At 40.0% G+C, this 24,557-nt stretch overlaps 1 protein-coding gene across 4 annotated transcripts in view; it reads right to left on the bottom strand.

Moving 5' to 3' along the window:
* efr3bb (EFR3 homolog Bb (S. cerevisiae)) overlaps positions 1 to 24,557 on the bottom strand; it is a 36,489-nt gene that overhangs the window by 5,950 nt on the left and 5,982 nt on the right. For 3 of the 4 annotated variants that reach the window (XM_072685900.1, XM_072685880.1, XM_072685890.1), the window contains 17 exons: positions 11,402 to 11,481; positions 10,394 to 10,521; positions 10,145 to 10,295; positions 9,414 to 9,535; positions 8,979 to 9,128; positions 5,864 to 6,001; positions 5,535 to 5,613; positions 5,213 to 5,348; positions 4,338 to 4,496; positions 4,103 to 4,214; positions 3,675 to 3,726; positions 3,029 to 3,201; positions 2,838 to 2,913; positions 2,109 to 2,270; positions 1,138 to 1,269; positions 958 to 1,025; positions 5 to 132 (listed from right to left, as the gene is read on the bottom strand). In XM_072685900.1, the coding sequence (XP_072542001.1) occupies positions 5 to 132; positions 958 to 1,025; positions 1,138 to 1,269; positions 2,109 to 2,270; positions 2,838 to 2,913; positions 3,029 to 3,201; positions 3,675 to 3,726; positions 4,103 to 4,214; positions 4,338 to 4,496; positions 5,213 to 5,348; positions 5,535 to 5,613; positions 5,864 to 6,001; positions 8,979 to 9,128; positions 9,414 to 9,535; positions 10,145 to 10,295; positions 10,394 to 10,521; positions 11,402 to 11,481 (2,046 nt within the window). Of the gene's footprint in view, positions 1 to 4; positions 133 to 957; positions 1,026 to 1,137; positions 1,270 to 2,108; positions 2,271 to 2,837; positions 2,914 to 3,028; positions 3,202 to 3,674; positions 3,727 to 4,102; positions 4,215 to 4,337; positions 4,497 to 5,212; positions 5,349 to 5,534; positions 5,614 to 5,863; positions 6,002 to 8,978; positions 9,129 to 9,413; positions 9,536 to 10,144; positions 10,296 to 10,393; positions 10,522 to 11,401; positions 11,482 to 22,340; positions 22,547 to 24,557 lie in introns of those variants that run through there. The other variant, XM_072685909.1, reaches the window with a different exon arrangement.

Raw genomic sequence — 24,557 nt, 5'->3', positions numbered from 1 at the left:
ATACCTGTAAACTGAGGTATATAAGGTGTGGCAAGTCTCTCTGCGTTATAGCCACTGCCTCCCAGCACTTCTGTGACTTTAGCCTGCTGGAACAGCACTTCCCCTTCTGGCTTCTCCAGTGTCTCAGGGATCCTGGTACATGAGCACAGATTAAAAAAAAAAAAGTTAGAAAGACACAAATCTTATCACCATTACTAACAAGGTTTTGTCCTTCCATAAATACTAAAACAGACGGAGAAACTGCACACAGTCTGAAGTAACCTTCATCAGTGGTTCTTGAAATAGAGTATTATTTAACTATTTATTTGCAAATCAATACCTCCACTCACTTCGCATTTAGAGTCCAATGTCTCAAGAACAGCTTCCATAGAAAATTATGGAATTAGAGTATGGTTTGATAGCGAGAACATCATTAGTTTTCCAGTCTTATATGGATATATTCATTTATGACTATTTACCTACCTCTATTAACCATTTACTTTAAAAGACTAGACTTCTAGTTCTTCGCCATTTTGTAACACCACCCAGTGTCGAACCGAGGAAGATAGGTTCCCGTTTTGAGTATCCCCGTTTTGGGTCCTCTCAAGATAAAGCTGCTTTGTGACATGTCCGTTGTAAAATAACGCAACACAAATAAATCTGAATTAAACTGAACTGTATGCTATTTAAACAGGGCAAGCCCCCTTTGTAATCTAAATGTATAAGAGCAGTGCTAAAAACGAACCTATGTTAAATAGGTGGTCATACTTTATGTAAATCAGTTGGTTTTGATGACATCACAAAAACAAATAAATTCAAAGCAGCAGCATTGCTGTGTTTGATCCACTCAGCACAACCAACACTAACACACCACCACCATGTCAGGGTCACTGCAGTGCTGAGAATCTATTCACCAAAAGAGAGAGAGAAAGATGGATAGGCAGATAAACAGATAGACAGATGGATAGATTTACTTACTTAGGATCCTCAGTGAAGACATCCTCAGGCAAAAGGAACGGGAATTCTTTTTGTCTCACCTCGATCACCTGCAACAACAGCAAATTAATAATCTGTTATGTGGAAATGAACTAATGAACTAGTGATCATACAGATTACATAACCACAAACAGCAAGGCGCTGCGTTCCTTATGCACTGACCTCATGAACATGCTGGCAGAAGATGGGCACAGTGGTGAGTTGGCAGATGAGGTTGAGGTAGGCAGCAGAGAGGGCATGAACAGCACAGCGGTTGTACACAGGTAATGTCTCTTCACTGGTCAGAGCCAAGTCCTGCACACAGCGTAGGCCAGAGAAGACATTTGTAATGTGCAGGTGTATTACTGTACATTCATTAAAAAAGATTCACATAAAACATTTTTCTATGAAAACTGAACTTCATCTGAACATCAAACTCAAGTAACAGTAAAGTAATAATGTTATAATGTGTTCTTTAAAAGTTATAGGTAGGTGAACAGTAGGGCAATTATGATAACATCATGATATACTGTGCTTTATTATTTTTAAGTGCAAATGCTCTGTTTATTAAAATAATTATCTGTTACTATTGGAGCAAACCAGAACTGTGATGCAATACAGAAAGAAACTATAATTACTAAAATATATCTAGCATTTTTATTATATTCTGTAATCCAGTGCAACTGATAATATAATTATACATTAAAACTACTATTCAAGAACTCTTATTGGTCTCTTTTTAATTTAATACTTTAATAATACTGTTTTATGCTGCGGTGTCCTGTCCTGTTGGTGCCAGAAAGAAATGGGTAGTTACCACCATGACAAGTGAGTTTATTACAGTGCATTTTAGTAGATTGTGGTGGTTTTCAATGCCATAGAGAGTCATGGTGTATTAGTGTAAGGGTGATCTTGATCTCCTGCAGAGTTTACTTTTCACTTGTGGACAAAGAAAAATAACAGATTTGACACATACATACACAACAGAAAGGCCTATGTTTTGCCACTGGACTGAAACACTGAATTGAAAATGGAGCTGGACAATTTCAAAAACTTTAGAAATGCTTTGGGTGTAGACTAGCCTTATGTCGGTAAAAGACTGTTTGGGGGGAAAAAAAAGGCGTGACCTCTTTAACCCTACATGTCTTTCTGACCTGCAGTGCCAGAGCCAAGCGGATGAGGTCCACCACCACCTCCTCGTTGGCAAGCTCCATGCTGATGAGAGCCAGCAGTGAGTAGAGCATCTCGAAGTGTGGTTGCATGCTGCTCTGCTCCTTACACGACAGGTAGATGTGTCTGTACAGCTGCTGGGCATGCTGCAACACACAACACAAACACACACACACTCACATCAGCTCACATTAGCAAATTACATAGTCATTCATGCAATTTTCTAAATCAGCCATCAGAATGGAGAAATGTGAGCTTAGTGATTTTAAGCTGAGTTGTGCCAGCTTGGTTGAGTACTGCCTGAACTACTGATAGCTTGAACCCATATTTGTCATATATCAAGAACTGAAAGTGGAGGCTGCAGAGGACTCAGGCTCACTAAAACCGCAAAAAACAGTTGCAGAATGGAAACAAACCCATTAATACCAATCGGTCTTCGCTTGAGTATTGTTACTGACCACATGTATGCATTCACAATTCACAATTTACCTTTATCTTCTAACGACTTCTCCCAGCATGATAATTTACCATGTCACAAAGCAAAAGTTGTTTCAAAAGGGTTTGATGAACATGATAAGGAGTTCAGTATTATTCAGTGGTCCCCAGTGTTTAGTGTTCCGAATAAAATGCTTGGTGAGTGTCTATTTAAACCAGATAACTGACCCAAAAAGCTTTGAAGAGAGGAAGAGAGGGGGAAAGAGAGGGGAAGGTACCTTTTTCATGAAAAGGTTGTCTTGACGGGAGCACTTCTCCATTTTCAGTTTGAGCACAGAGATGTCTGAGATGATTCTACAGACAGAGGAAATTCACTAATCAACACCCTCATATATATCTCAGTCATTTAATGTAGTCATTTCTTTCTGGGCTGATATTTATTTATATCTTTGTTATTGCGCAAACAAACCTAATGGTGGAGAACTTGGGCTGGTTGTCATGGCGATCAATGAGGCTAACAAGGATTTCAAGGACAAGCAGGCGGATGTCTGCGTCCTCCAAAAGGGCGAAGGACAGCAGCGGATCCAGGAATGAGCTGGGCAGAGCGGTCAGCATGTTTGTGCTCTGGAAGCCACTTGTCACCTAAAGGCCACAGGGGAAGATGACATGAGGTTGTACTAAATGCTTTGTGAAATCTCACAAATTCACCATAAATAACTATTGAAGCTTCTGCCAAAGGATTTTGTGTATAAAGTCTTGTATCTGTGTAAGTTCTTCAAATCTCCACAAATAGCCCTGATGTTCCTGTGAGTGTTAATTCAAAAGCACACTCCATCACAATAACAAAACCGCACATGGCCATGTCTATCAGCAGGCTTTGTTACGCCATTAGTGTGAGCTGGATTGAAACTGGGAGCTTTGGATACAACCAGTTATTACTGTCAGACTGTAAAAACTACTAGAATTACTGATTTATTACAGTTTTTGTTAGTGATTATTTAAATTACAGTAGCTCCCAGCTAAAACTATATTCAGGTCTATTCAGCACATTCAAATGTGTCCTGTGGTCTATTTCAATTATGTCTTTGAAATGAAAGGCAACAGAGAGACTGTACCTGTCTCAGAGATTTCAGCAACATGAGCTGGATCAGCCTGTCAGCTTCAGACCTGAACACCACAGTGAATTCACATTTACCTTTCCAATTATCACGGTACAACAATTAGATTCGGCAATTAGATTTAATAACCAATACACATGATACTTTGCGGTTTAGACTTAGAGAAAAGAGCAGATGTGTGCCACTTCAAACATGATGCATCAACAGGACAAACCCAAACCAAATATAGAGATTATAGATTACTTGTTGCAGAAGGATTTACATACTTCTGGTAAAAGGCAATAAAACAATAAATGCAGCAGTACCTTTTTGCAGCATTAACACAACTATGCAATTGTGTAATGTCTTGTAATGTGCAACAACAGACCTGCATCCAGTAAAATGCTAGAAAGGTTTCTGGACGGTCCACCGGCTGCAGTACCTACCCACAGTCTGCAGGTTGCAGTGTTGGGTGCATGCCTGGAATCGGAATCTTCCCCATAATGAAAAGCATCACCTCAGAGCGCTGGTATGTAGGCAGAGTATTAGCAAAAGAACCTGAAGCCACAAACAGTGATTGAGAAAGCAGTTGGAAAGTCAATCAAGTATATATTTTATGCTAAAAAAAAGGGAATACAGTAATATCTATTCTCTGGCGCTCGCACACTGCGATCCACTCACCTATGGTCCTGATGACAGCTTCCTGTAGCTGTCTCTCTTCGTGCTCTTTGATGGTCTTGGTGCCCATGGTGGTGCAGTCATAAGAACCAGTGAGCTCGTAGTCCACACTGAGCTTTAGCTGCCTGAGCAGTGTGTTAAACACTTCCAACACGGTGGGGCCTAAAATATGCACACGCACAAACAAACCGGCAACAGCACACACAGGTCAGATATTCATCATACAGAATCAACCAAGTAGGAAATACTTGATACTTCAGCATTACACTAAATACTCATTCATAAGAGCACAAAACAAAATGGCTTTTTCAGAATTTGCAAGGGGGGGGTGATTACTTTTAAAAGGCATGTGAAAAGCAATGAAGCAATTGAAAATTTGCATACGTTAATATATAAAATAAATGACAAGTCTAAAGTGCGGGTTACAGTTGGATTCCAATGATCATGCCTCCCTCTAGTGGACAGACAGAGGAAAAGAAAAATACAGGAAGATTCTGCCTTCTATATTTCAGGAAGCATATAGTGTGTAATATCTATTTCAATCATTTCGAAATAGAAGCTTGAAGCTTGAACCCTGTTCACTGCCAAATTGGGCATGAGGGCAAGAAGGGACTTGTTCAGGGAGGTCACTCTTAATGAGCTCCAAACATCTCTGCATGCATCTTTCATTATGTAATCTATCATTATGTAGACAGAAAGTACTATCGATACACTAGATAGCCCGAGGTAGTTAAATTCTCCGTTATTTCTAGAAGTAGCAGCAGTACCTTCAGTATGAAGAACATAATGAGTGCCACAACAGCAGGACGTTATGGAACACCGCACAGGGAATCTTGCATCCAAATTCATCCTTTACTACAAACGCTCTGCCAACTCACCAACAGAGCCACTGGCTGCAATAGCAGCCGCCTCCAAGAGAACCTCCACTATCCCAGCACGCACTGTAGCTGACGTCTTACTGTTAGCATCCAAGTGACCCAGGAGCTGCTGGATAACCAAGTGAGAGTGCTGCGACTAAACAGAGAGATAAAGAGACTATATTGGACGGTGTGAACATCAGGTCCTACAGCAAGTAAGCTGGGAGTCTTGAAAGGTTATGCAGGAATTTTCATTCTCTGAGCGTATCCGACACAAAAAAGCAACAAAAAGCAGAAATGAGAAATCAGATGTAAAAACATTTCCCCCAGAAAGACACCTCACCTGAATAGAGTACATGATGATCTTAAAGCAGCGCACTGCAAATGTTTTTCCCTCCCACAGAGAGTGATTATCAAGATGCCTGGAGGAAAAGCAGACAGAGCGAGACAGCGAGAAATAAGCAAAGCAGCAAATGAACTTGGTGACAGACAATCTCTTTGACACAGAAAAGATCAGAACTACAATGCCCAACAGTACGGACACATCTGCACATATTAAATGACAGACAGCCCTGGATACAAGAGCACTGGGTCAAATGCTGATGGTTAAATGCTGAGATGGAGGCTGAGGTCTAAGAAGTGAACGACACACAGATGCAGAAGGGTTCTTACATAAGCACCGGGGTGACTGCGTTCTTGATGTTGCCGTAGGCAGCACGGCCAAGCAGCTCTCGAAAACAGCGCTCTGTGAGCTCAGCTGGACTTTCCTTCTCCTTTACTTCACTGGCCTGCAATGGAGATGGAGAGCGACTGCATGCACGCGCACATATATACACACACACACACACACACACACAAAAGAAAGAAAGAAAGAAATGAACAATACTAGAATGTAAATTCCATTTGTTTTTAATTTGTCACATTAAACCACACTGAAATACAGAAAGTGGTTTCTTCATGAACAATCATACTTCGTAATGTTTGTAGAGTTCTGATGTGACCGTGGTGAGACACTACACTGAAGAAAAAAGAGGAATATTCAAGTTCCCTACATATGAATAGCTTTAGCTACACTATTTAAATGCTAAGACAGAAGTTGGGAGCTTAACTAAAGCTCATAAATGGTTAAAAGCTTACAGAGCAGGTTCCACAGTGTGTGTTCAGGCTATGTATTTCCTTTTGGGTGTGTGTGTGTGTGTGTGTGTGTGTGTGTGTGTGTGTGTGTGTGAGAGAGAGAGACAACGTGCAGAGGGTCTTACAGGATCTGTCATAATTTATTAATCACTCTATTCTTGTCCCTGCTCACACCTCGACAGTCTGTGCTCACACGGCCTATTTCACACAGCTGTGTAATGCTAGTTCTGTTGGTGGCTCCTTCAATCAGCTATAGCACAGTCTCTATAGTGTGCATGCTCTGTGTAGGAAGGGTGTAAGGCTCTCAGTACAGTATTAAAAACATAATACTTTTAAAATGTATTTACTTTCTTTTGGGAAAAGCACTGGCAAGGATTTAAAATTTGATCCAGCTGCAGTAGAACATTTTTGTTCTGAAGCTGCTAATAGATTTTAGAATTTATGGGCTTTATTTTTGTTAGATGGCTGGTGCAGCGAGCACTGGAAAAAACGATATATTGGAAACATTTGGTTACTTGACTTCAGTTCACTAATAAACTATATAATGTATAACTGACATTGAACTAGGTCAAACTAGTTGGCTTTGACACAGAACCAGTACACGGACACTGCTGGGGTGGATCTTTGAAATGCATTCAGCATCAAGAAGGAGATAATCCATAATCCCACGCTCAGCAATGGAATAAAAAACAAACAAACAAACAAAAAAAATATATAGATTGTTTGCAAAAAGTTCAGTGAGAATTCTGATGCCCCTGTTAAGACAGGTATATGTGCTACACAGGAAAGAATGCAAGAACTAAAGCCAGGTAGCAGTAGATTCGGTAAGAAGGGGTGCTCCCTGGTCACAGCTGTGATTTTTTCTGACCATCAAAAGACATGGGGTCACTAATTCTTCCGGGGTCGGTCATGCCACAGGGCATATCACATAGGGAGATACAGAGAACTTACCCTTCTTTCGTCGTAGTGAGAGTGCCTACTTTCCAGAGAAAGCTTTTTACTAGATTTTGGAGCACAGATTTAGGGCACCTTAACTTCAAAGAACACAGTTCCTCAGCTCCACAGCTCAATGCTTTGGGTTTTATACCCCTCTAGTCCCGTCTGGTATTAGGTATGGTGCCAATAGGTTCATGTTTATAGGGACTAGACAAACCGTATGCGTGTACATTTGCATATATCCGGGTGCAATAGGTGCAATCTAAAGTAGCTGAATGGAATACAGAAATGATCTCTCACTTTTTCCCTGTCCTCCATTTCCTTGATAACTGTGTGGTTAGGGGTTAATAATAAGCTGCCATTTGCAGTAAGAGCCAATTAGCACATACCAAACAGCAGATAGGAGTAATTAATGTATCTTCCAGTACTGTAATTATGCATGTCTAGGGTCACATCAACAGGGAATCACAGCAGGAGAAAGAAGAGGGGAGGTGAAAACCATGTGTGATTACCTGAGAACTCAATCAGACTACTGGAGCACCCACTGCAGCTACAGTAGCTATATGAGCAACGGCCATTAACACGGACCCCTCACCTCTCTCTGATTTTCTCAATCTGAGAATAAACTACATCTGTTTCTGTTTAATCTTTCAGCCATGCACAGGAAGCACAGTGTGTATGTAAGTAAATGATGCACTTGTGATATATCCAATCAGGAGCAGCTAGCAACACTGATGTAATATGCTCTGCCATCCTGAGCAACAGAGGTAAATCCAATGAATAGGAATGCATCTGGTGTTCCACACGGCTCTGTGCTTGGTCCCATACTTTTCTCGCTCTACACTAGCTCTCTTGGTGAAGTGATATCATCTCATGGAATCTCTTACCACTGTTACGCCAGTGACACTCAACTCATCCTTTCTTTCCCACCTTCTGACACACAGGTTTCTACATCTCACATCTCAGCATATCTTGTTGATGTCTCCTCTTGGATGGTGGCTCACCACCTTAAACTTAATCTCAGCAAGGCAGAGCTGCTGTACATCCCGGGAACTGCTGGACCTAAAAACGATCTTGCCATCTCCTTTGAGAACTCACTGGTCACTCCATCAACAGAAGCTTGAAGCCTTGGTGTAGTCATCGATGATCAGTTATTGTTCTCAAGACAATGCCGGAAACGTAACTCGGTCATGCAGATTTCTCCTGTACAACATCCGGAGAATTCAACCCTTCCCCTCTAGAGATGCTGCCCAAGTGCTCGTTCAGTCTCTCATCACTTCAAGACTTGACTACTGCTGATCTCCCTTTGCGCACCACCAGGGCCCTGCAACTTATCCAGAATGCAGAGGCACAGGTCGTCTTCAACGATTCTAAGTTCATCCACTGCTGCGTTCTCTTTACTGGCTTCCTGTAGCTGCCCGCATCAGAAGACCCACCTCTTCCGAGAATACTTCGGCGAATAGTAGAGTGGTCACCTTATTGACTTGTTTAGTAGTGTCTAAACTTAGAGGTATCTTTGAATGTTTAGTCTATTTAAACTAGCTGAGGTTATCCTTGGGTAAATAGCAAAGCACTTTTGTAAGTCGCTCTGGATAAGAGCATCTGCTAAATGCCTTAAATGTAAATGTAAATCTCTTAAGCAGCCCAGAAATTTCCACAGGACATTGTAACATTCCTTTAGTTGTGAAAGATTAGCTGTATGAATAAATGTTCTCACCTCTCTGTGCCTTCTCCAGGCTGCAGATTGAAAAGTAGGGAGGGAACAATCTTGTCCATGTGCTGAGGGTCCCAGATATTAGCCTGTAATTCATCATTCACAGTCTTCCTTACTACACCTTGCAATCCTTTTATACCAGCCATACGGATCCTAAGGCACAGGGAAAAAAACATAAAAAAATATGAGGAATAAATAAATAAATAAAAATATCATACACATCATACACATACGAAAGACAAGACAAACTGATGCAATAGGTCATTCAGCCTCATTAACTAATAAGCAAACAGTTTCCCTTCAGGCTGCACAATGCAGTTTGCAACAATTTCACCCAATATATGCAAATGAGCCTGCATCACTGTGAGCCAATTCACTGTGTATCTTGACTAGTGTTTGTATATGAAAGTGTGTTTGTAGATGAATCTAGTTTCTCACTTGGTGCGGACGTCTGGATCCTCAAAGCTAGAGTGGCACATCTCACTAAACCGTGACACAAAGAAATCATAACTACGATGATATGAGGGAGTGTCCTCCTCAATGTTGGCAAACTTTACAAACTGACGAGACAGAGACCGAGAGAGAAAGAGAGAGGAAGAAAAAGCAACAATTAAATCAAACTCGATAAACAGAAGCAATAGTTTCAAACAAGACATTTCTCTAAATGGAAAGGAAATGGGTTCTTACACAGAACACACAGCATGGCATCATTAAGGAAAAATGCCAGAGATGAAAATTTAATGTGTTGACCTTCTCTTTTAAATGACATCAATTACAGAACCACCATTTCCCCTTGAAAGCATATCAGTAATTAACTGGCACTGTTAGCTTCATCTTAGCAAATAAAGACCAAATGATGTACATGGAAGTGACAAACATTAAGAATAGAAACTATATAAACTACAGGAACTGTTTTGTCAATAATCTACTATATACTAAGATAATGTGTCTTTGAGGACACACACGTTAGAGTTAACATACATTAAGTAAACTCTTTCTTTCTTACTTTCATTTTAGGCGTATGCCATATATATATATATATATATATATATATATATATATATATATATATATATATATATATATATATATATATATATATATTATGTAATATGTATTTTTTTTTTTTATTTTATTAAAAACACTTGTGACACTTGAACAGTACTTACAGAGTTGGTTCCCAGTATCTGCAGGTTGGGCTTGTCGGACTCCAACAGCTTACGCACCATCTTCAGGAAGCTCTCCACAAACAAGTTAATGCTCTGACAGTGGCACGCCATCAACAGCTGGTCAAGAGCCTCCATAGCAATGCACACATACCTGACAAGATACATAGATAAGCACATGGAAGAGGGACTAAAACAAAAAGGGCAATTTGAAACAGACCAACATTTTAAATTAGCTATACAATGCCTAACCCATATCTGTGTCTAGCCACATCGCGGGACAGTCTCTCAGACAGGTAAGCCCCTATTCGGTCCAGTTTCTCCGGGGCGGACAATGCGTAGAATGTCAGCTTCTCCATATTGGCCTTCACCAACCCATCCTACACACATACACAATTAACAGAACCTAATGGTCACTAAACAAAGACCTAGATGTTCAGAGGACATGTCAAGCACAGTAAAATGAGTGATGATGATGAGTCAAGTGTATTGAAAAGTATTTGTGATACAAATCAAAAAGTAATTTGATTAAAAAAATAAATAATAAATAAATAAATAAAATAAAAAAATAATAATAATAAATTTTAAAAAAAAAAATATATATATATATTAAATAGAGCAAATAGAGCACACATGAAAAAACAAAGAGTGACACCTCCCTCTTTATCATCTACATCAAGGAAGGTATGACCTAGTGAGAGAGGCTAAAGACATAGAATAGTGCTTGCTGAGACAAAAATCATCCAAGACATGTAAAGACACGCAAGTTGGCTGAAGTAAGCATGCTTATGAGGTACAGAATTACATTTTCACAGGCAACATTCAGAGTTAAGTATTCCAGCGTGGTAATGCTAAAATTAGGAATTAGATTTGGATGTAATTTATTTTACGGTTAAACTTTAACATCTACTAATTTTCATCTTATAGTTTACCAAGTGTTATCTTCCCTTTCACCAAGTTCAGTCATCTGTTACAGAAATATTCTGATTAATTTTTAAGCATTTTGTGTTTTTAACCCATCTGAAACACCTAGCAAATTTGCTTTATTACTCTAAATAAATAAAATTCATTATTGCTATTATCATAAAAATACAATAAAACTCACTCAGTAAATCAGTGAATGTGATTTAGCAGCACTTGATTTTTACTTATACCTAACACTTGCAGATCTTACAGGTTGTGTTTGAGGAGACCAGTGTGGAACTTATATAGGAAACAGCAGGCATGAGGTGTTGAACTATATGCAGCATCATGTCTCACCTCTGGATCTTCAGGGAAAATGTTGTCCACAAGCCGCTTGTATCGGGGCCTGAAGGCCCCACAGCAACAACCACACACTCCTGAGGAAATGGAAGAAACGGAAGGAGAGAGACAGAGAGAGAGACAAACATCAACAGCAAGTATTGATATAAACCCATTGAGCAGGAGGCTAAAGCAACTAAATATCCAAATGAAACATCCTTGTTCTGAACTGAATCAGGGCTGCAAATGGATCAATTAGAAATTTTGCTCCACATGGGCACTGTTCAATACTAAGCAGTTATTTATTCTGCATTACAGATAATCCTTTATGCCCGATTCAGAAGGAAGATCTGTTGATAAATATAGCGATGAACTAGTGCACTGGCTACTGTTGGGCAGAGACAGAAATATAGTCCTGAGCTCGGTCTCTTAGCTGTCTTGGCGGATATCTCTGGTCCTGTGAGAGCATCAGCTGCAGACGGCTCTGCACAAAATGTGTGTTAGTACAAGGACACGAAGTCTATATCTGCTGCCCCACTTCAAACCTAAAGATAACATTTCCCCTTCTTCCCCCGACACTCTCCCCTGTGTTTTGCAAGCTCACCTACTTTACTGCTCCAGCTTTAATTTTACATACAGCTCTCTGGTCTGGCCTAGTCTTCAGCTTGCTACTGTGCAGTAAGCTAGGATACCTTCAGTATTGATTTACTACATTGATACTATAATATATAACCTGATACCAATTGTTTGCAGGAGTTTCATTTTACACTAGCAATAATTGTCGTGTTGAATAGACAATACATTTTGGGGCAAAATCCTACTCCATCACTTCTCTGCCAGCCTCTCTCCTCTCACTCAGCGGGCGGCAGAATGCCAGGTAAGAATGAGAACAAGGCAGGTTGCTGGGCTCATGGTAAATGCGACTGGTGGGCAGATGGTGCCACGTGAACGAAAAAAAGGCTGAGGGTTTTTGTTTTTTCCCCCTCCTTATTATCATTAGCTCTCAATCAATCAATCTCAGAGGAAACAGAGGCTCTTTGCTGCTGTGACACTGTGAATTTCCCCACTGTGGGACTAATAAAGGATTATCTTATCTTAATCAACTAACATGAATACGGAAGACACCGTAAACAAAGAGTGACCTTGAATGTAGGGCGGCAACTACTGATTAACTATGAAGAATTTTAGCATTTTAATTGAATAATCACAGTTTATAAAAGAGGTATTGAAATCTAAAACTTTGTTCATAATCTGCCTCTGTCTGCTACCTGACCCGTCTCCATCTCTTGCACACACTGTCTGTGTGGCACATGCTCCCTCTCTTCCAGTCTGCATTCGGGGTAGCGGTTTTGCATCAGGCTCAGATTTGAAATTTCATGCTCATGAAGACCTTTAAGTTTACATTTTGTGAACGTTGCTGTCAGCGACTGTTAAGACTATACATCAGAGTACAGCTAATTAAATAGAATGTGAAAGGGTCTGTAGTCACTTATAAACGAATCCTATAGACTGCTATGTTACTGAAAATCGAAACAATTTTCAAATACACACATCGTCACACCCCTACCCTTTACTTAATAACTCAAACATCCGAATTCTCTCTTATGAAAAAGCCAATAGGAAGGCTTCAATTAAATACAGATCACAATATGGCAAAATGGATATAACATTTTCAACTAAACACTCTGGATCCTTTGGGAGAAAGTATAGTTGAACCTGTATTTTTTAATCAATTCATTGACCTTTTAACTGACCACCTAGCGGAAAAATTAGACATCTGTCCAGTGGGCACACACCATGCTTGGCTGGTCAAGTAGAGTCGTAATGCTTCTCTGTTTTCATTGAAACTGGATATGACACAGCTTAACCACATGTTGCAACTGCCTGCGATCGGGCCACATGGACACTGGCATGTACTCTATGCAAGTCATGCCGAGAGCCTAGCATACAGCAACACACTGCAGTGCGACTTCTTTCTGAGTGTTCTCCTATAGCAAAGAGTATTATACAGTTAAAACCAATGCAGGCTGACTGAATGTTCATTGCTTATTCTCTGTTAGAGTCAGTAGAGATTTGTTGTTCTATTTTGGCCACTGTCCAGTTATTTTTCCAGACTGCCAGGTTTTTTTTCTTTTTTCACTGCTTTAATTAGACAATGAACTGCTGTGCTGGTAGCAGTCATAATGCTGCAATCAGCAATACAATCTAACAAGCTTCACAGAAAATAAATATATATAATTATGGTGTATTTAGACAAAGAGGTTCAGGAATAGACTGTTTAAGACGTTAAGCTTATTTCAGACAGAAAAACAGGTATTTATTTATATATATATATAAAATAATTATTATTATTATTATTATTATTATTACATATAATAACATTTCAGCTATTGATTATTCAGCTATAGATGGATATACAACAGCAGTGCCTAGGGGTTCGTTTTTATTTAATTTAGTAATTCTATTTTTTTGTGCTCCATTCATGGTATCCAAAATTTTATGGTTACCCATGTAATTTACTAAGTGCTTCACATTGGTCTAGGAACTAGACCAGGCAAGCCTAGTTTTGCCAGCCCATCGACTGCAAAGCATTTGTCAAACAATCATCACTAATATATTAGTAATGGGGAGGCAGGCATTCATGTTGGGATGACAAAGAAGAGACAGATGTAAAGAAATTTGTTGCATCAGCCACCCAGACTCCCCTATTTTAACTGCTTCACTTATAAGGTGAAATATTCTTACCACATGTGACCACCCAGCCAAACTGAGCAATCAAAGAGACACAATCAAAGGCCGTGGTCAGTCAGGTAATCAAGTACCCAACAGTCATTATGAAGGAGATCCTTTGAGGAACCATTGGTGCAACACTCCACTCATCAGACCTCATTGGTAGAGCGGCAAACGGAAGCCATTCATCATAAAAGCAAATGACAGCCTGCTAAAAGTTTCTCAATGACAATGAGAGGTGAAATCCTCTGGTCCGATAAAAACAGAATTCCCAACTCTGTATGAGGAGGAAACCAGGCACTGCGCATCACCTCATTAATACTATCCCTACAGTCAAACCCAGTGGTGGCAGAATCATCCTGTGGGGATGTTCTTCTAATACAATGACTGGCAGTCTTATCAGGGTAAAGAAAAAAATGCAGCAGCGTAAAGAAATATATACAGCAATCCTGAGTGAAAAACTTTTCTAGGGAGTTCAGAATCTCAAGCTGGGATGAAGGTTTCCATTACAACAAAACAATAACCCAAAGCATATCGCAGAAAACACACAGAAGTCGTTTCAGGAAAACCATGTGAAAGATTCTGGAGTAGCCCACTCAGTCTGGACCTGAACCCAAAATTAAAAATTGTATCCTCCTCCAACCTGCTTAAGCTCAAATGATTCTTCCAAGAAGAAAGGGAGAAACTTCCAAAAGAACTTGTAGGATCATTCCCAAGACGACTCCGCAATACTGCTGCCACTCAGCAATACTGCTGCCAACAGTGCTTTAATCAAGTACTTATTGTAGGGTACTTAGTAGTTATATCAACATTTTATGTAGTCACCAACTAAACACCACATCAAATGCCAAATACAAATGCAATTAGGATTCAATTTACATTTACATTTACGGCATTTAGCAGACGCTCTTATCCAGAGCGACTTACAAAGTGCTTTGCTATTTACCCAAGAAAAACTTTAGCTAGTTAGAATAGACCAATAATTCAAATGATACCTCTAAGCTTTAGACATTACTAAACACAAGACAATAAGGTGACCATAGTACTCTATTCGCCCAAGTACTCTCGGAAGAGGTGGGTCTTCAGTCTGCGTTTGAAGACAGCGAGCGACTCGGCCGTTCGGACACCCAGGGGCAGCTCGTTCCACCACTTTGGTGCCAGGACAGAAAAAAGCCTGGACGCTTGTCTTCCGCGGATTTTGAGGGATGGTGGGTCGAGCCGAGCCGTACTTGAAGCTCATAGGGCTCTAGGTGTGGATCAGCTTTTGACCATTGCCATCAAGTATGGAGGGGCTGGTCTGTTCTTGGCTTTGTAGGCCAGCGTCAGGGTTTTGAATCTGATGCGGGCAGCAGCTACAGGAAGCCTGTGAAGAGAACGCAGCAGTGGAATGACATGGCTGAATTTAGGAACATTGAAGACGACCCGTGCCACTGCATTCTGGATGAGTTGCAGGGGCCTGATGGTGCACAGACGGAGACCAGCCAGAAGAGAGTCGCAGTAGTCAAGTCTTGAAATGACGAGAGACTGAACAAGCACCTGGGTGGCCTCTCTAGAGAGGAAGGGTCGAATTCTCCGGATGTTGTACAGGAGAAATCTGCAGGACAGAGTTACGTTTGCAACATGACTTAAGAAAAATAACTGATCATCCATGACTACACCAAGGCTTCAAGTATACACCAAGGCTTCAATGTTTTCCTATAATATTTACCGTCAGTTTTCACAGAGAACTGGACGGATTATAAATAAATACACTATGTAAATGTTCCCTTTCTTATTTTTAAGTGAAATTCACAACTGCCTGTGGCAGAACACAAGCAACTGGTCTTGGAGCTCCGCTGGACCTGTGCTGTAAATGTCAGAAAAGCTACTCAGTTTAAAATAAACATGCCAAAATATCAATAGTTTATCGCTTATAGGTCCAGGTCTGGATAGGACATTGTATAGACACAGACCCCGGTATGCTTATTAGTGACTTCTGGCTTATACAACAAACAAAATGTAGAAAACTTGATAGGGCCATTCTATATGTGCTGTATAGAACCGCAGAATGTGTTAGTATATCCAGCTAGACAGACAGAACAGAATTAAACCCACAAAAGGAATTGTAAACTACATGTATATAGCAAAAACAAAAGCCATAATATTACACACGCAGTACTTATCGAGAATACTGTTAGTGCTTAATGAACACTGATTAGCAGGTTAAATGAAGATGAAAAGCAGCAGATGTTAAATATAAATCACTGCATTTAGTACGAGAGAGTATCTGAATAGTAGTTTTAAAAATCTGTTGTTACTGATTTATTTAGCCTGTGATTTTTGATTGTGTTGTAACTATTTACCATGTTAAAGAAACTGTTCAGACAAACACTCCACTGCTCCATACTAATACAGCCCCTGCAAATACGCTGTCCCAAAGATATATAGTCCCACGAGTCCTACTTAGACTATTAGATAACAATATAATTCACTGACCTCAACTGGCCATGATGCAAGTTGCAGTGTCACTGTCTGGGAAAAAAAGCTGACCATCCTTCCTAACTATACATGTGTGTTATTTTAGAACACTTTATTCAAGAATTAAACTTAACCTGAGTACCTGTACTTCTACTTAAAAACAAAACACACGAAACACACGAACACCATTTACTTTTACACCATTTGCACTTTCACTTTCAAACTACTCTGTACAAATCTCAGGCTGGGGGATTGCTCTTTCTTTCATACTAACGAGTCATGTTGCTACATATTTTGATTTTTTCCACTGTCAAATTAAACTTCCCACAAACATGCACTAGTACGACCTACTAGTCACTACAGCACATCACATGCAATCGAATTGCACATCACAGAAAGCAAATTTCACTTTCACTTGTATCTATTGAAGCGTGTTTAAATGTTGATACTTTGTACTTTCATCACTTCTGTAACACATGCATACTTCCCACACACTTTTGTCTGCCTGTACCTCCTCTTATTATTAACAGAACAGTAATTATCCATCCCTTTCATTCCTCTGTCCTCCCCCTCAGTGTCCAGCTAAGCTTGTTCTTTCTTAAAGAGGTTAATTAACAAAAGAACAGAGATCAGGGGGTTAGGACACATGGATGAACATGGAGTCACTCCTACACCCACTACTGCTGCCAGGCAAGTCAGGACATAGAGTAGGAGAGCACAAGACAGCAGGAGGTCAACCAAGGGCAGTGGAATTAAAGAGATCATAGCTACTTAAGACCGGGGGTACGACAATGTGTGCTAGGCAATGTTATCAAGAGGTCTTCTAAGGACTTCCAGGCTCAGCGTAACTGATTACCTGCTCAGAGCTGCTGAAATGGTTGGAAATTACAGGCTTTGAATAGAAGCTTAATTATAGAGTGGGGGCTGCATGATTGCTGTGGGAAACAACCAGTATTATTGTCCCTAGGCTGTGGTTTTCTCCCACTCTGTCACCTGGTGGTGTATACTAACACTTTATATGCAGATTAGTTTAAGAATTACACTGGGATCAAAACCAAAGAAGACATGGACAAAATATCATACTGCTTATAGAGTTATTTCAGTTATACAGTCTTGAAAATGACATTTTCAAATGACCGGGTTAAACATAACTGCTGTAATAACATAATATATTAGAAGTATTTTAAATACTTGGATCCAAAACCTTTACAGTTTTTCTGCCTGAAGTGTGGAACCCATGGACGACATCAAATGCTGAGTTTTCTCCCTTGAGAATCTTTGCCAGGCAGCCGCCTCCAGTTACTGCTTGTTAGTCCATCTTTCCATTAGGCTGAGGTCAGGTGACTGACTCTTTTGGGTCATTATCTGTGCTGTGAAGAGCCGTCCTATCAGTTCTGCAGCATTTGACTGAACCTAAGCAGAAATTATAGTACAGCTCTATACACTTCCAAATTCATCCAGCTATCTCTACCAACAGTCATATTAATAAACACTGGTGACCCAGTTTATTCAGCAGCCATATACTGCCATAGCATAACCGTGCCTCTGTGATATTTGACGGATGATGGTATGCTGCGGATTCTAAACCCTTCCCTTACTTTTCCATATGCAATCTTCCTTGCCCAAGTACTTGTGGACTGACTGTACATTGCTAAATGTTTGTTAGACACTGCAGTTGGACTTTTTTTAGTGATGTAAATAAAAGTTCACTGCACAGAATCAATGTGTGAATTATTAAAAGGCTCATTTGCACGACCCAGCTATTTGCAGTATTAATACATCATTATTGTGACAATAGCGTGTACAGTATATCTTGGGAATGTTTCAGAAAACTCATTGTAAAAGTGTGTTTGACAGTTTTATAACTACCAAAACTGGCACTACCAGCTTTTACATGTTGTCTGTGTTAAAAATTTTAGATGCATGTTGTGTTGTGTCGATATCAGCGGATGTTCAGGCCAAATATGCAATCAGATGATAAATCAGCCGATCATATGATGTTGCTGCACTGTTGCAAGAGGTCACAGCACGCACAGCTGCAGTACCCAATCAAAGGAAGTGTAGAAATCCACTCTGTGCACATCAGTCTGGCTTTTTTCTGGGTTTGAGTCAGATAAGGTTAAAAAAAAATGAAAACAACCAAAGAAACAAACTCACAGCCCATCACGCAGACCAGTGTAGTGAATATCAGTGAGTAATGACACTCCACATGAGCTCCACAGTGCAGTTCTGTATGTACAGGAATTCATGGACTCTCACAGCTGGTGCTTGAAGTTCGGTAGTGCTTTAATTATGGAGACTCCATTGATAAATGGATAGATTCTTCAACTTTGTCATACAGTGTAGTTGACAAATGCCAAAAAAAAGTATTTAAAAATCTGTAAGAGCAAATTTAAATGTAAATATCATTCACTGTGTAGATTAAAGTTATTAAATATGGAGTTATATAATTACATTTGAGTAGTATAGCTAAATGCATGCAAATGCACACAGGCACAGACAGGCAAGCGTCTGCGCACACACGCGCACACGCGCACACACACACACAAACACACACACACAGCATTCCAAACACATCAGCCTGATAGGTCCACATCAGGAGTGAAAAAAAACAAGGGAAGGAAGGAGAGAGGAAAAGCTGTGCTGCCCTTCAGTGCTGTTACGTAAGAAGCAGCTAGAGCCCACATTCTGCTATTTTTACATGAAAGGAGAAGAGCAGGGACAGATTCAGCCGCAGTCAACTGCAGTACACACATACCTGTGGCAGTCATTACCGCTTCATAACCCATTATTATTCTACCCAAACGAACTAAAAGGGGAAATGGCTTTGGAGGGTTCTCATGACCATGACTGCAAACGTTGGCAATACTTGATAAAACAGTTGCTAAAACACTTGGAGCAAAAAAACAAGAAAAAAAAAAATGACTTGATCTGCCAAATAAGAGGACACTGAATGCCACAGTATTGGTAGAGTGATGGAGTGAACAGAAGTGTGAGGTGTGTAAAACTGACCAATGGACACCCAGAGGCTCGTCTTTAGCCTCTCGCCTTGGTTTCATTCATTCCACTGCTTTTGTGAATCTAAGACAGTGGTAAACCAGTTTCAAGCACTAAACAATTAGTCCACATGAGGTATGTTTTCACAAGTAACATGAAGAATGTCTTCAATTTGTCAGGTTTAGGGTCAAAGCATGTCTTCACTCAGTGTTCTAGGTCACATTGGTGAGAGAGCTAAGATTGTTCTCAACATTTGGGTATTACATTTTAATTTAAGGAGCAAAAAATGGGAAAATGCTCTTAGACTCCACATGGTTAACATTAAATGATGTAAATGTTTATAATAACGGTCATGTCTGATTTAGCTCTCATGGCTATGTTAAATGAATCAACCGATTCATCCTTATGCTTACTGTATGACCTATATGAATTACATAATGAATACAGTTACAATCTTGGCTTATAACAAACATGACAGGTTATAATTGGCCTAAGAAGGTGCATTACTTCTTATTGCTACTGAAACAGTGACAAGCATCACATCAATATTGTGGCACAGAGACACAGCGTATGTGGACCAGGGGTGCTGGCAGATATAAATAACCGTTAGCAAAATGTTGTTAGAGTGGGGAAGACACTCACTGATGATAAGTAGCTCATACAATTAAAAAACTTCACACTGTGGAGTACTTGGGAACTCTACATAGTACACACACTCACAGAATTACTGCAATCAGAGGCATAGCCCAAACAGACCGAGAATCCATTAACAAGGTCATGGTCCCGCGACATCAATTTGTATAAACCCTGACAGGACAAACACAGTAATGCTGTCATGGAGTCTCCATCTCGCTTACACAAATCCAGCCACCACCTGTGTACCACTGGGTAGAACTACACAAATATTTGTAATTATTGCAGCGATTCTGGGCTTACAGTACAGGAATTACAGAGGCCTGCAGCACAGATCATAACATTTATTAACTGTGAGCTTCCTGACCAATCACAATTCCAGTGTCAGTGTTTCTGTTGGTGTTCTGATAAACCAAAAAAACAAAAAAAGAATTTAACAATACCAAAACACTCAATTACTGACTGACCAATGCAGGTTTAATGTCATGAAATATGTAGTTATTATAAAATCACAATACTGCTACAGTCAGTGCAGGAGCCTTTCCTCTCAGACAGCACCAACAGACTTCCTTACCCCGCCGACACTTCTGCCGCACGATGATCTCAGTAAACTCCAAATGCAAAATATCCAAACACATCACCACCCACTAACAAACCTTCACCTGACAGTGTGCAATTAAGTGAACCCATGAAGTACTCATTGTTTACCTGTGTGTTTCATAAACAGTCTGCTGAGCCAGGTTCTAGGCTTAATATGAGCAGCTCTTTAAACACACACACACACACACACACATACAGTGATGTCTGTCCAGCCAGTGCTTGAGTCACACCACCTAAAACACATCACAGTCAAAGCCAAACTAGGCAAACTAAGCACGCAGCATGCCTTCGTGCAGAGCCAGACAGCTTCAATCCACCAGCATCTCTGACTCATTTCAACCAATCTGGGGCCACATCACACTCCGGGAAAAGCAAAGAAGGGAGCCTGTTCTGGCCGAGCAGATCCCAAGCAAACACTATATGCACCAAAACGTGACTGCTGCACCAAAACTGATCACTACTAAACAGCTTCACTGTAGTGCTCTACAAGACATGCTCTGTTCAGGGTGAGGAGGACACATTATACATGGAACTAGGCCTGTACTGTCAATGATATAACTATGATGATTGAGTAATTACAGTAACACAATGATAAGCACTAAAATGCTTAACTTAACCATAGTAAACAACTTCTCTTTAAAAAAATAAACGAATAAAGCCTATGAATGCACACAGCAGATCTTTTAGGTGATGCTGGACTACTATGCTACAAAATGAGCCCCTTTTAATTTCATTTCCAGTATTATATAGACAAAAAAAGATACTACTCCATAATGTTAACCCAGGCAGATTTAGAACCAGTAGATAAGTACATGAAAAAAAATCAGATATTGGTATATACCCAAAATTCCCTTTCTCCACATATCAATATGTTATAGTCCCCAGCTCAGAGCTGTTCAGAGTAGCAGGATTGGGTTTCAAATTGACCAGAAACACAGTCAAGCCTGATCAGGTCTGGTCTCAGACTGATTCAGGCTTTACGTTCATGTACGTTTAGACCTCTAACCAGTGCATGCCTGGTAAAAACACTATATGGCAAAAATCCATATACATGACCGTATCAAGTGCTGTTAGCAATAGTTACTACATCATGATACTTAGCTTTATTACAATATGTATCACAATATTTTGACAGATCAGCAGTGCCAGATTTCTTTATATTTAACATGTGCTGCACTGTATCCAATTAAACATGACAATATCCATGAGATGCTCAAAATGGTATAGTGTGTATCACAATAAGAAAAAATTGTAATACTGCACACAAAAGGACAACAGTAAGGGTTTTCCAATATAATCATGCAAACTGCTGATTAGACTAAATCACTGCTGATCGAGAATTACTTTTTAAAAAACTGAGTTCAGCAGAGGTCATCTGTAACAGCTCCTAACACATCAGTTCCACACATACAAAAAGCATGCAGCCAGGCAAGATTCTTAACATTCTCCTACATACAGATGCCATTCAACCCTTTTCATCTTCTCACGCATACACACACACACACACACAGACAGACACACACGTTCCTGAAGCCCTTACCGTACATGGATAGAGCAGGCAATTAAGATTCTCTCTCTCTCTCTTTCTCAGTCCTTGCCTGCAGCTACTCTGATGCAGCTCCAGTGACGTTCACGTTTACAAACACTCACAGAAACAGCCCTCTCTCCGCCAACACATACGCACGAGCCTTGAGCTCACAAACTCCAGTGCGTGCAGATGGACAAGATATGATGACCTTGGCTTCCCTGTCTGTGCTATCAAGCGCTCAGGCTTACCGAAATAATGCTGATTTTCCACGCGTGAGCACACACACCTCCTCTCCACCAATCAGCTCTTACAGGGAAGGGAATTGGAGGGAAGGAGGGAGGGAAGGAGGAAGGGAGGGAAGCGTGCTCATTCATTTCACAGAGACGGAAGCTCCGCCCCCCTGCCCAGCTATCCTCCTTCTCACCCTCACGCGGACTTGTTCTCTTTCAGAAATCCTTCCTCATTCTCCCTCGTTTATCTCATCTTTTTTTCTCTCAATTTCTTGTGTTACTGTGGGTCGTGTGCAAACACACACACACACACACACACACACACACACACACACACACACACACACACACACCAGAGGAACTACCACATAAGTGCACAGAATCCGCTAAATATAGTAATGTAGAGGTTCACAATTGTCATGCTTGATTTTGCATTGTCATGGCTGTGAAATAAAAATTAAGGTGCTCTTAATAGTTCTTTGATAAAGATGAAGAACCATGTTTATTAGATTAGATTATTAGATTAGATTGGAGTAGATTGGAGTAGAAAGAACCTTCAAAACTGTATTGAACCTTCACATCAGGTGAAGACCTCTAAAACATCCTACACACCCACACATCTCTGAACATGGTCCATTATTAACCCAAAAGTGGTTCTTCAAAGGCATTAATCAGAGAATCATTTGGAGCACCTTTAAGAGTGTAACATTAAAAGAAAAATGTGCCGTGTTGATAACAGTATCAACCACGACAGGGTGTTAATTATCAGTTATCCCACGGACATATTGGTTCCTCCCCATTAGTCTGTATGCCATAAGGATACAAACCAATTGGCCTTGAGTCAATTTCAAAACAAGCAAAAAACACTAGCATTTCATCAGATGGGATTGTGCTGTAGGCAGACATCATGTCTGTAAAAACGGCTGTATGAACATTATGGAACAACTTTAGAATATCCCAAGACTTGGAATCAGGTTTCAGCGCAAGTTGGCTTCTTGTAAACTGCTGCATTATATAATGTGGAACAGAAAAGTGTTGAGAGTTAAAATTCAACGTCTCATTGTTTTCACAATTTCATTTTTTACTAAAAGAACTTATACAGTCTCAATGCCAAATGAAAAATCACAACATACTACAACCACAATAACTTCAATAAACTGCACACTTGTTTTATTTGACAAATTACGTTACAGAAGTTACGCTTTAACTTCTGCACCATCACTATGTGGACATGCATCTGCTTCAGTTCCACAGACTGCCTCAAAATTGGAAGAAGAAATGCTTTCGTTATTATTAGTAGTAGCAGCAGCAGTCTTGCTAAAAGGTGCATCAGCTATGGTTTTAGGGAACATCATCTGTGATGTTCCTGGAAGCAGCAGTGAAGTAGGCCTATGAATTGTACTTACAGAGAAACTAATGATAGTTATTCTTCCAGTAAGTTTCAGGTGGTTCCTAACTCAGAATAGGACACTGGAATAAACACATTAATTCTCACAGAGTAAATTCACTGTTGTCAAGAACAAAGTAAAGAAATTCTCAGATCTTGAATTAACCATTTATCATAATTATTGTCCACATGGTCCTTTGGTTTAGAGGATTCTTGATGTTTTACAAAATCGTGTATCACGATTCTTTAACAAACATCGAGTATCCTATGTCCACAAACAGTGTGTCTTTAAATGTTTTCTGTAACTTCTGATCAATCCTGCACAACAGGTCTCAGGTCTTTTGGCTCATTCTTTCATAGAAAACCGTTTCAATCCAGTGATAGTGGGGGGCTTCCTTGCTTGAACCACTATTTTTAGGTTCTTACACAACCAAGATAAGGTCTGAACTTTGACTTGGCCATTCCAAACCCCTGAGCTACTTCTTTATTGACTAATTTGTATGTAATTTGTTGTCTTACTGAATGACATACTTACGGTGCACTTAAGCTTCAGTTCATGGACAGATACTCCAACATTCGCCTGTGGAAATCGCTGGCACAAGGCATGTTTAA

The sequence above is a fragment of the Salminus brasiliensis genome, chromosome 1 (genome assembly GCF_030463535.1).
Source record: "Salminus brasiliensis chromosome 1, fSalBra1.hap2, whole genome shotgun sequence".
Taxonomy (NCBI): domain Eukaryota; kingdom Metazoa; phylum Chordata; class Actinopteri; order Characiformes; family Bryconidae; genus Salminus; species Salminus brasiliensis.
The sequence above is the reverse complement of the archived record's forward strand: the minus strand, read 5'-3'. Positions and strand labels throughout refer to the sequence as shown.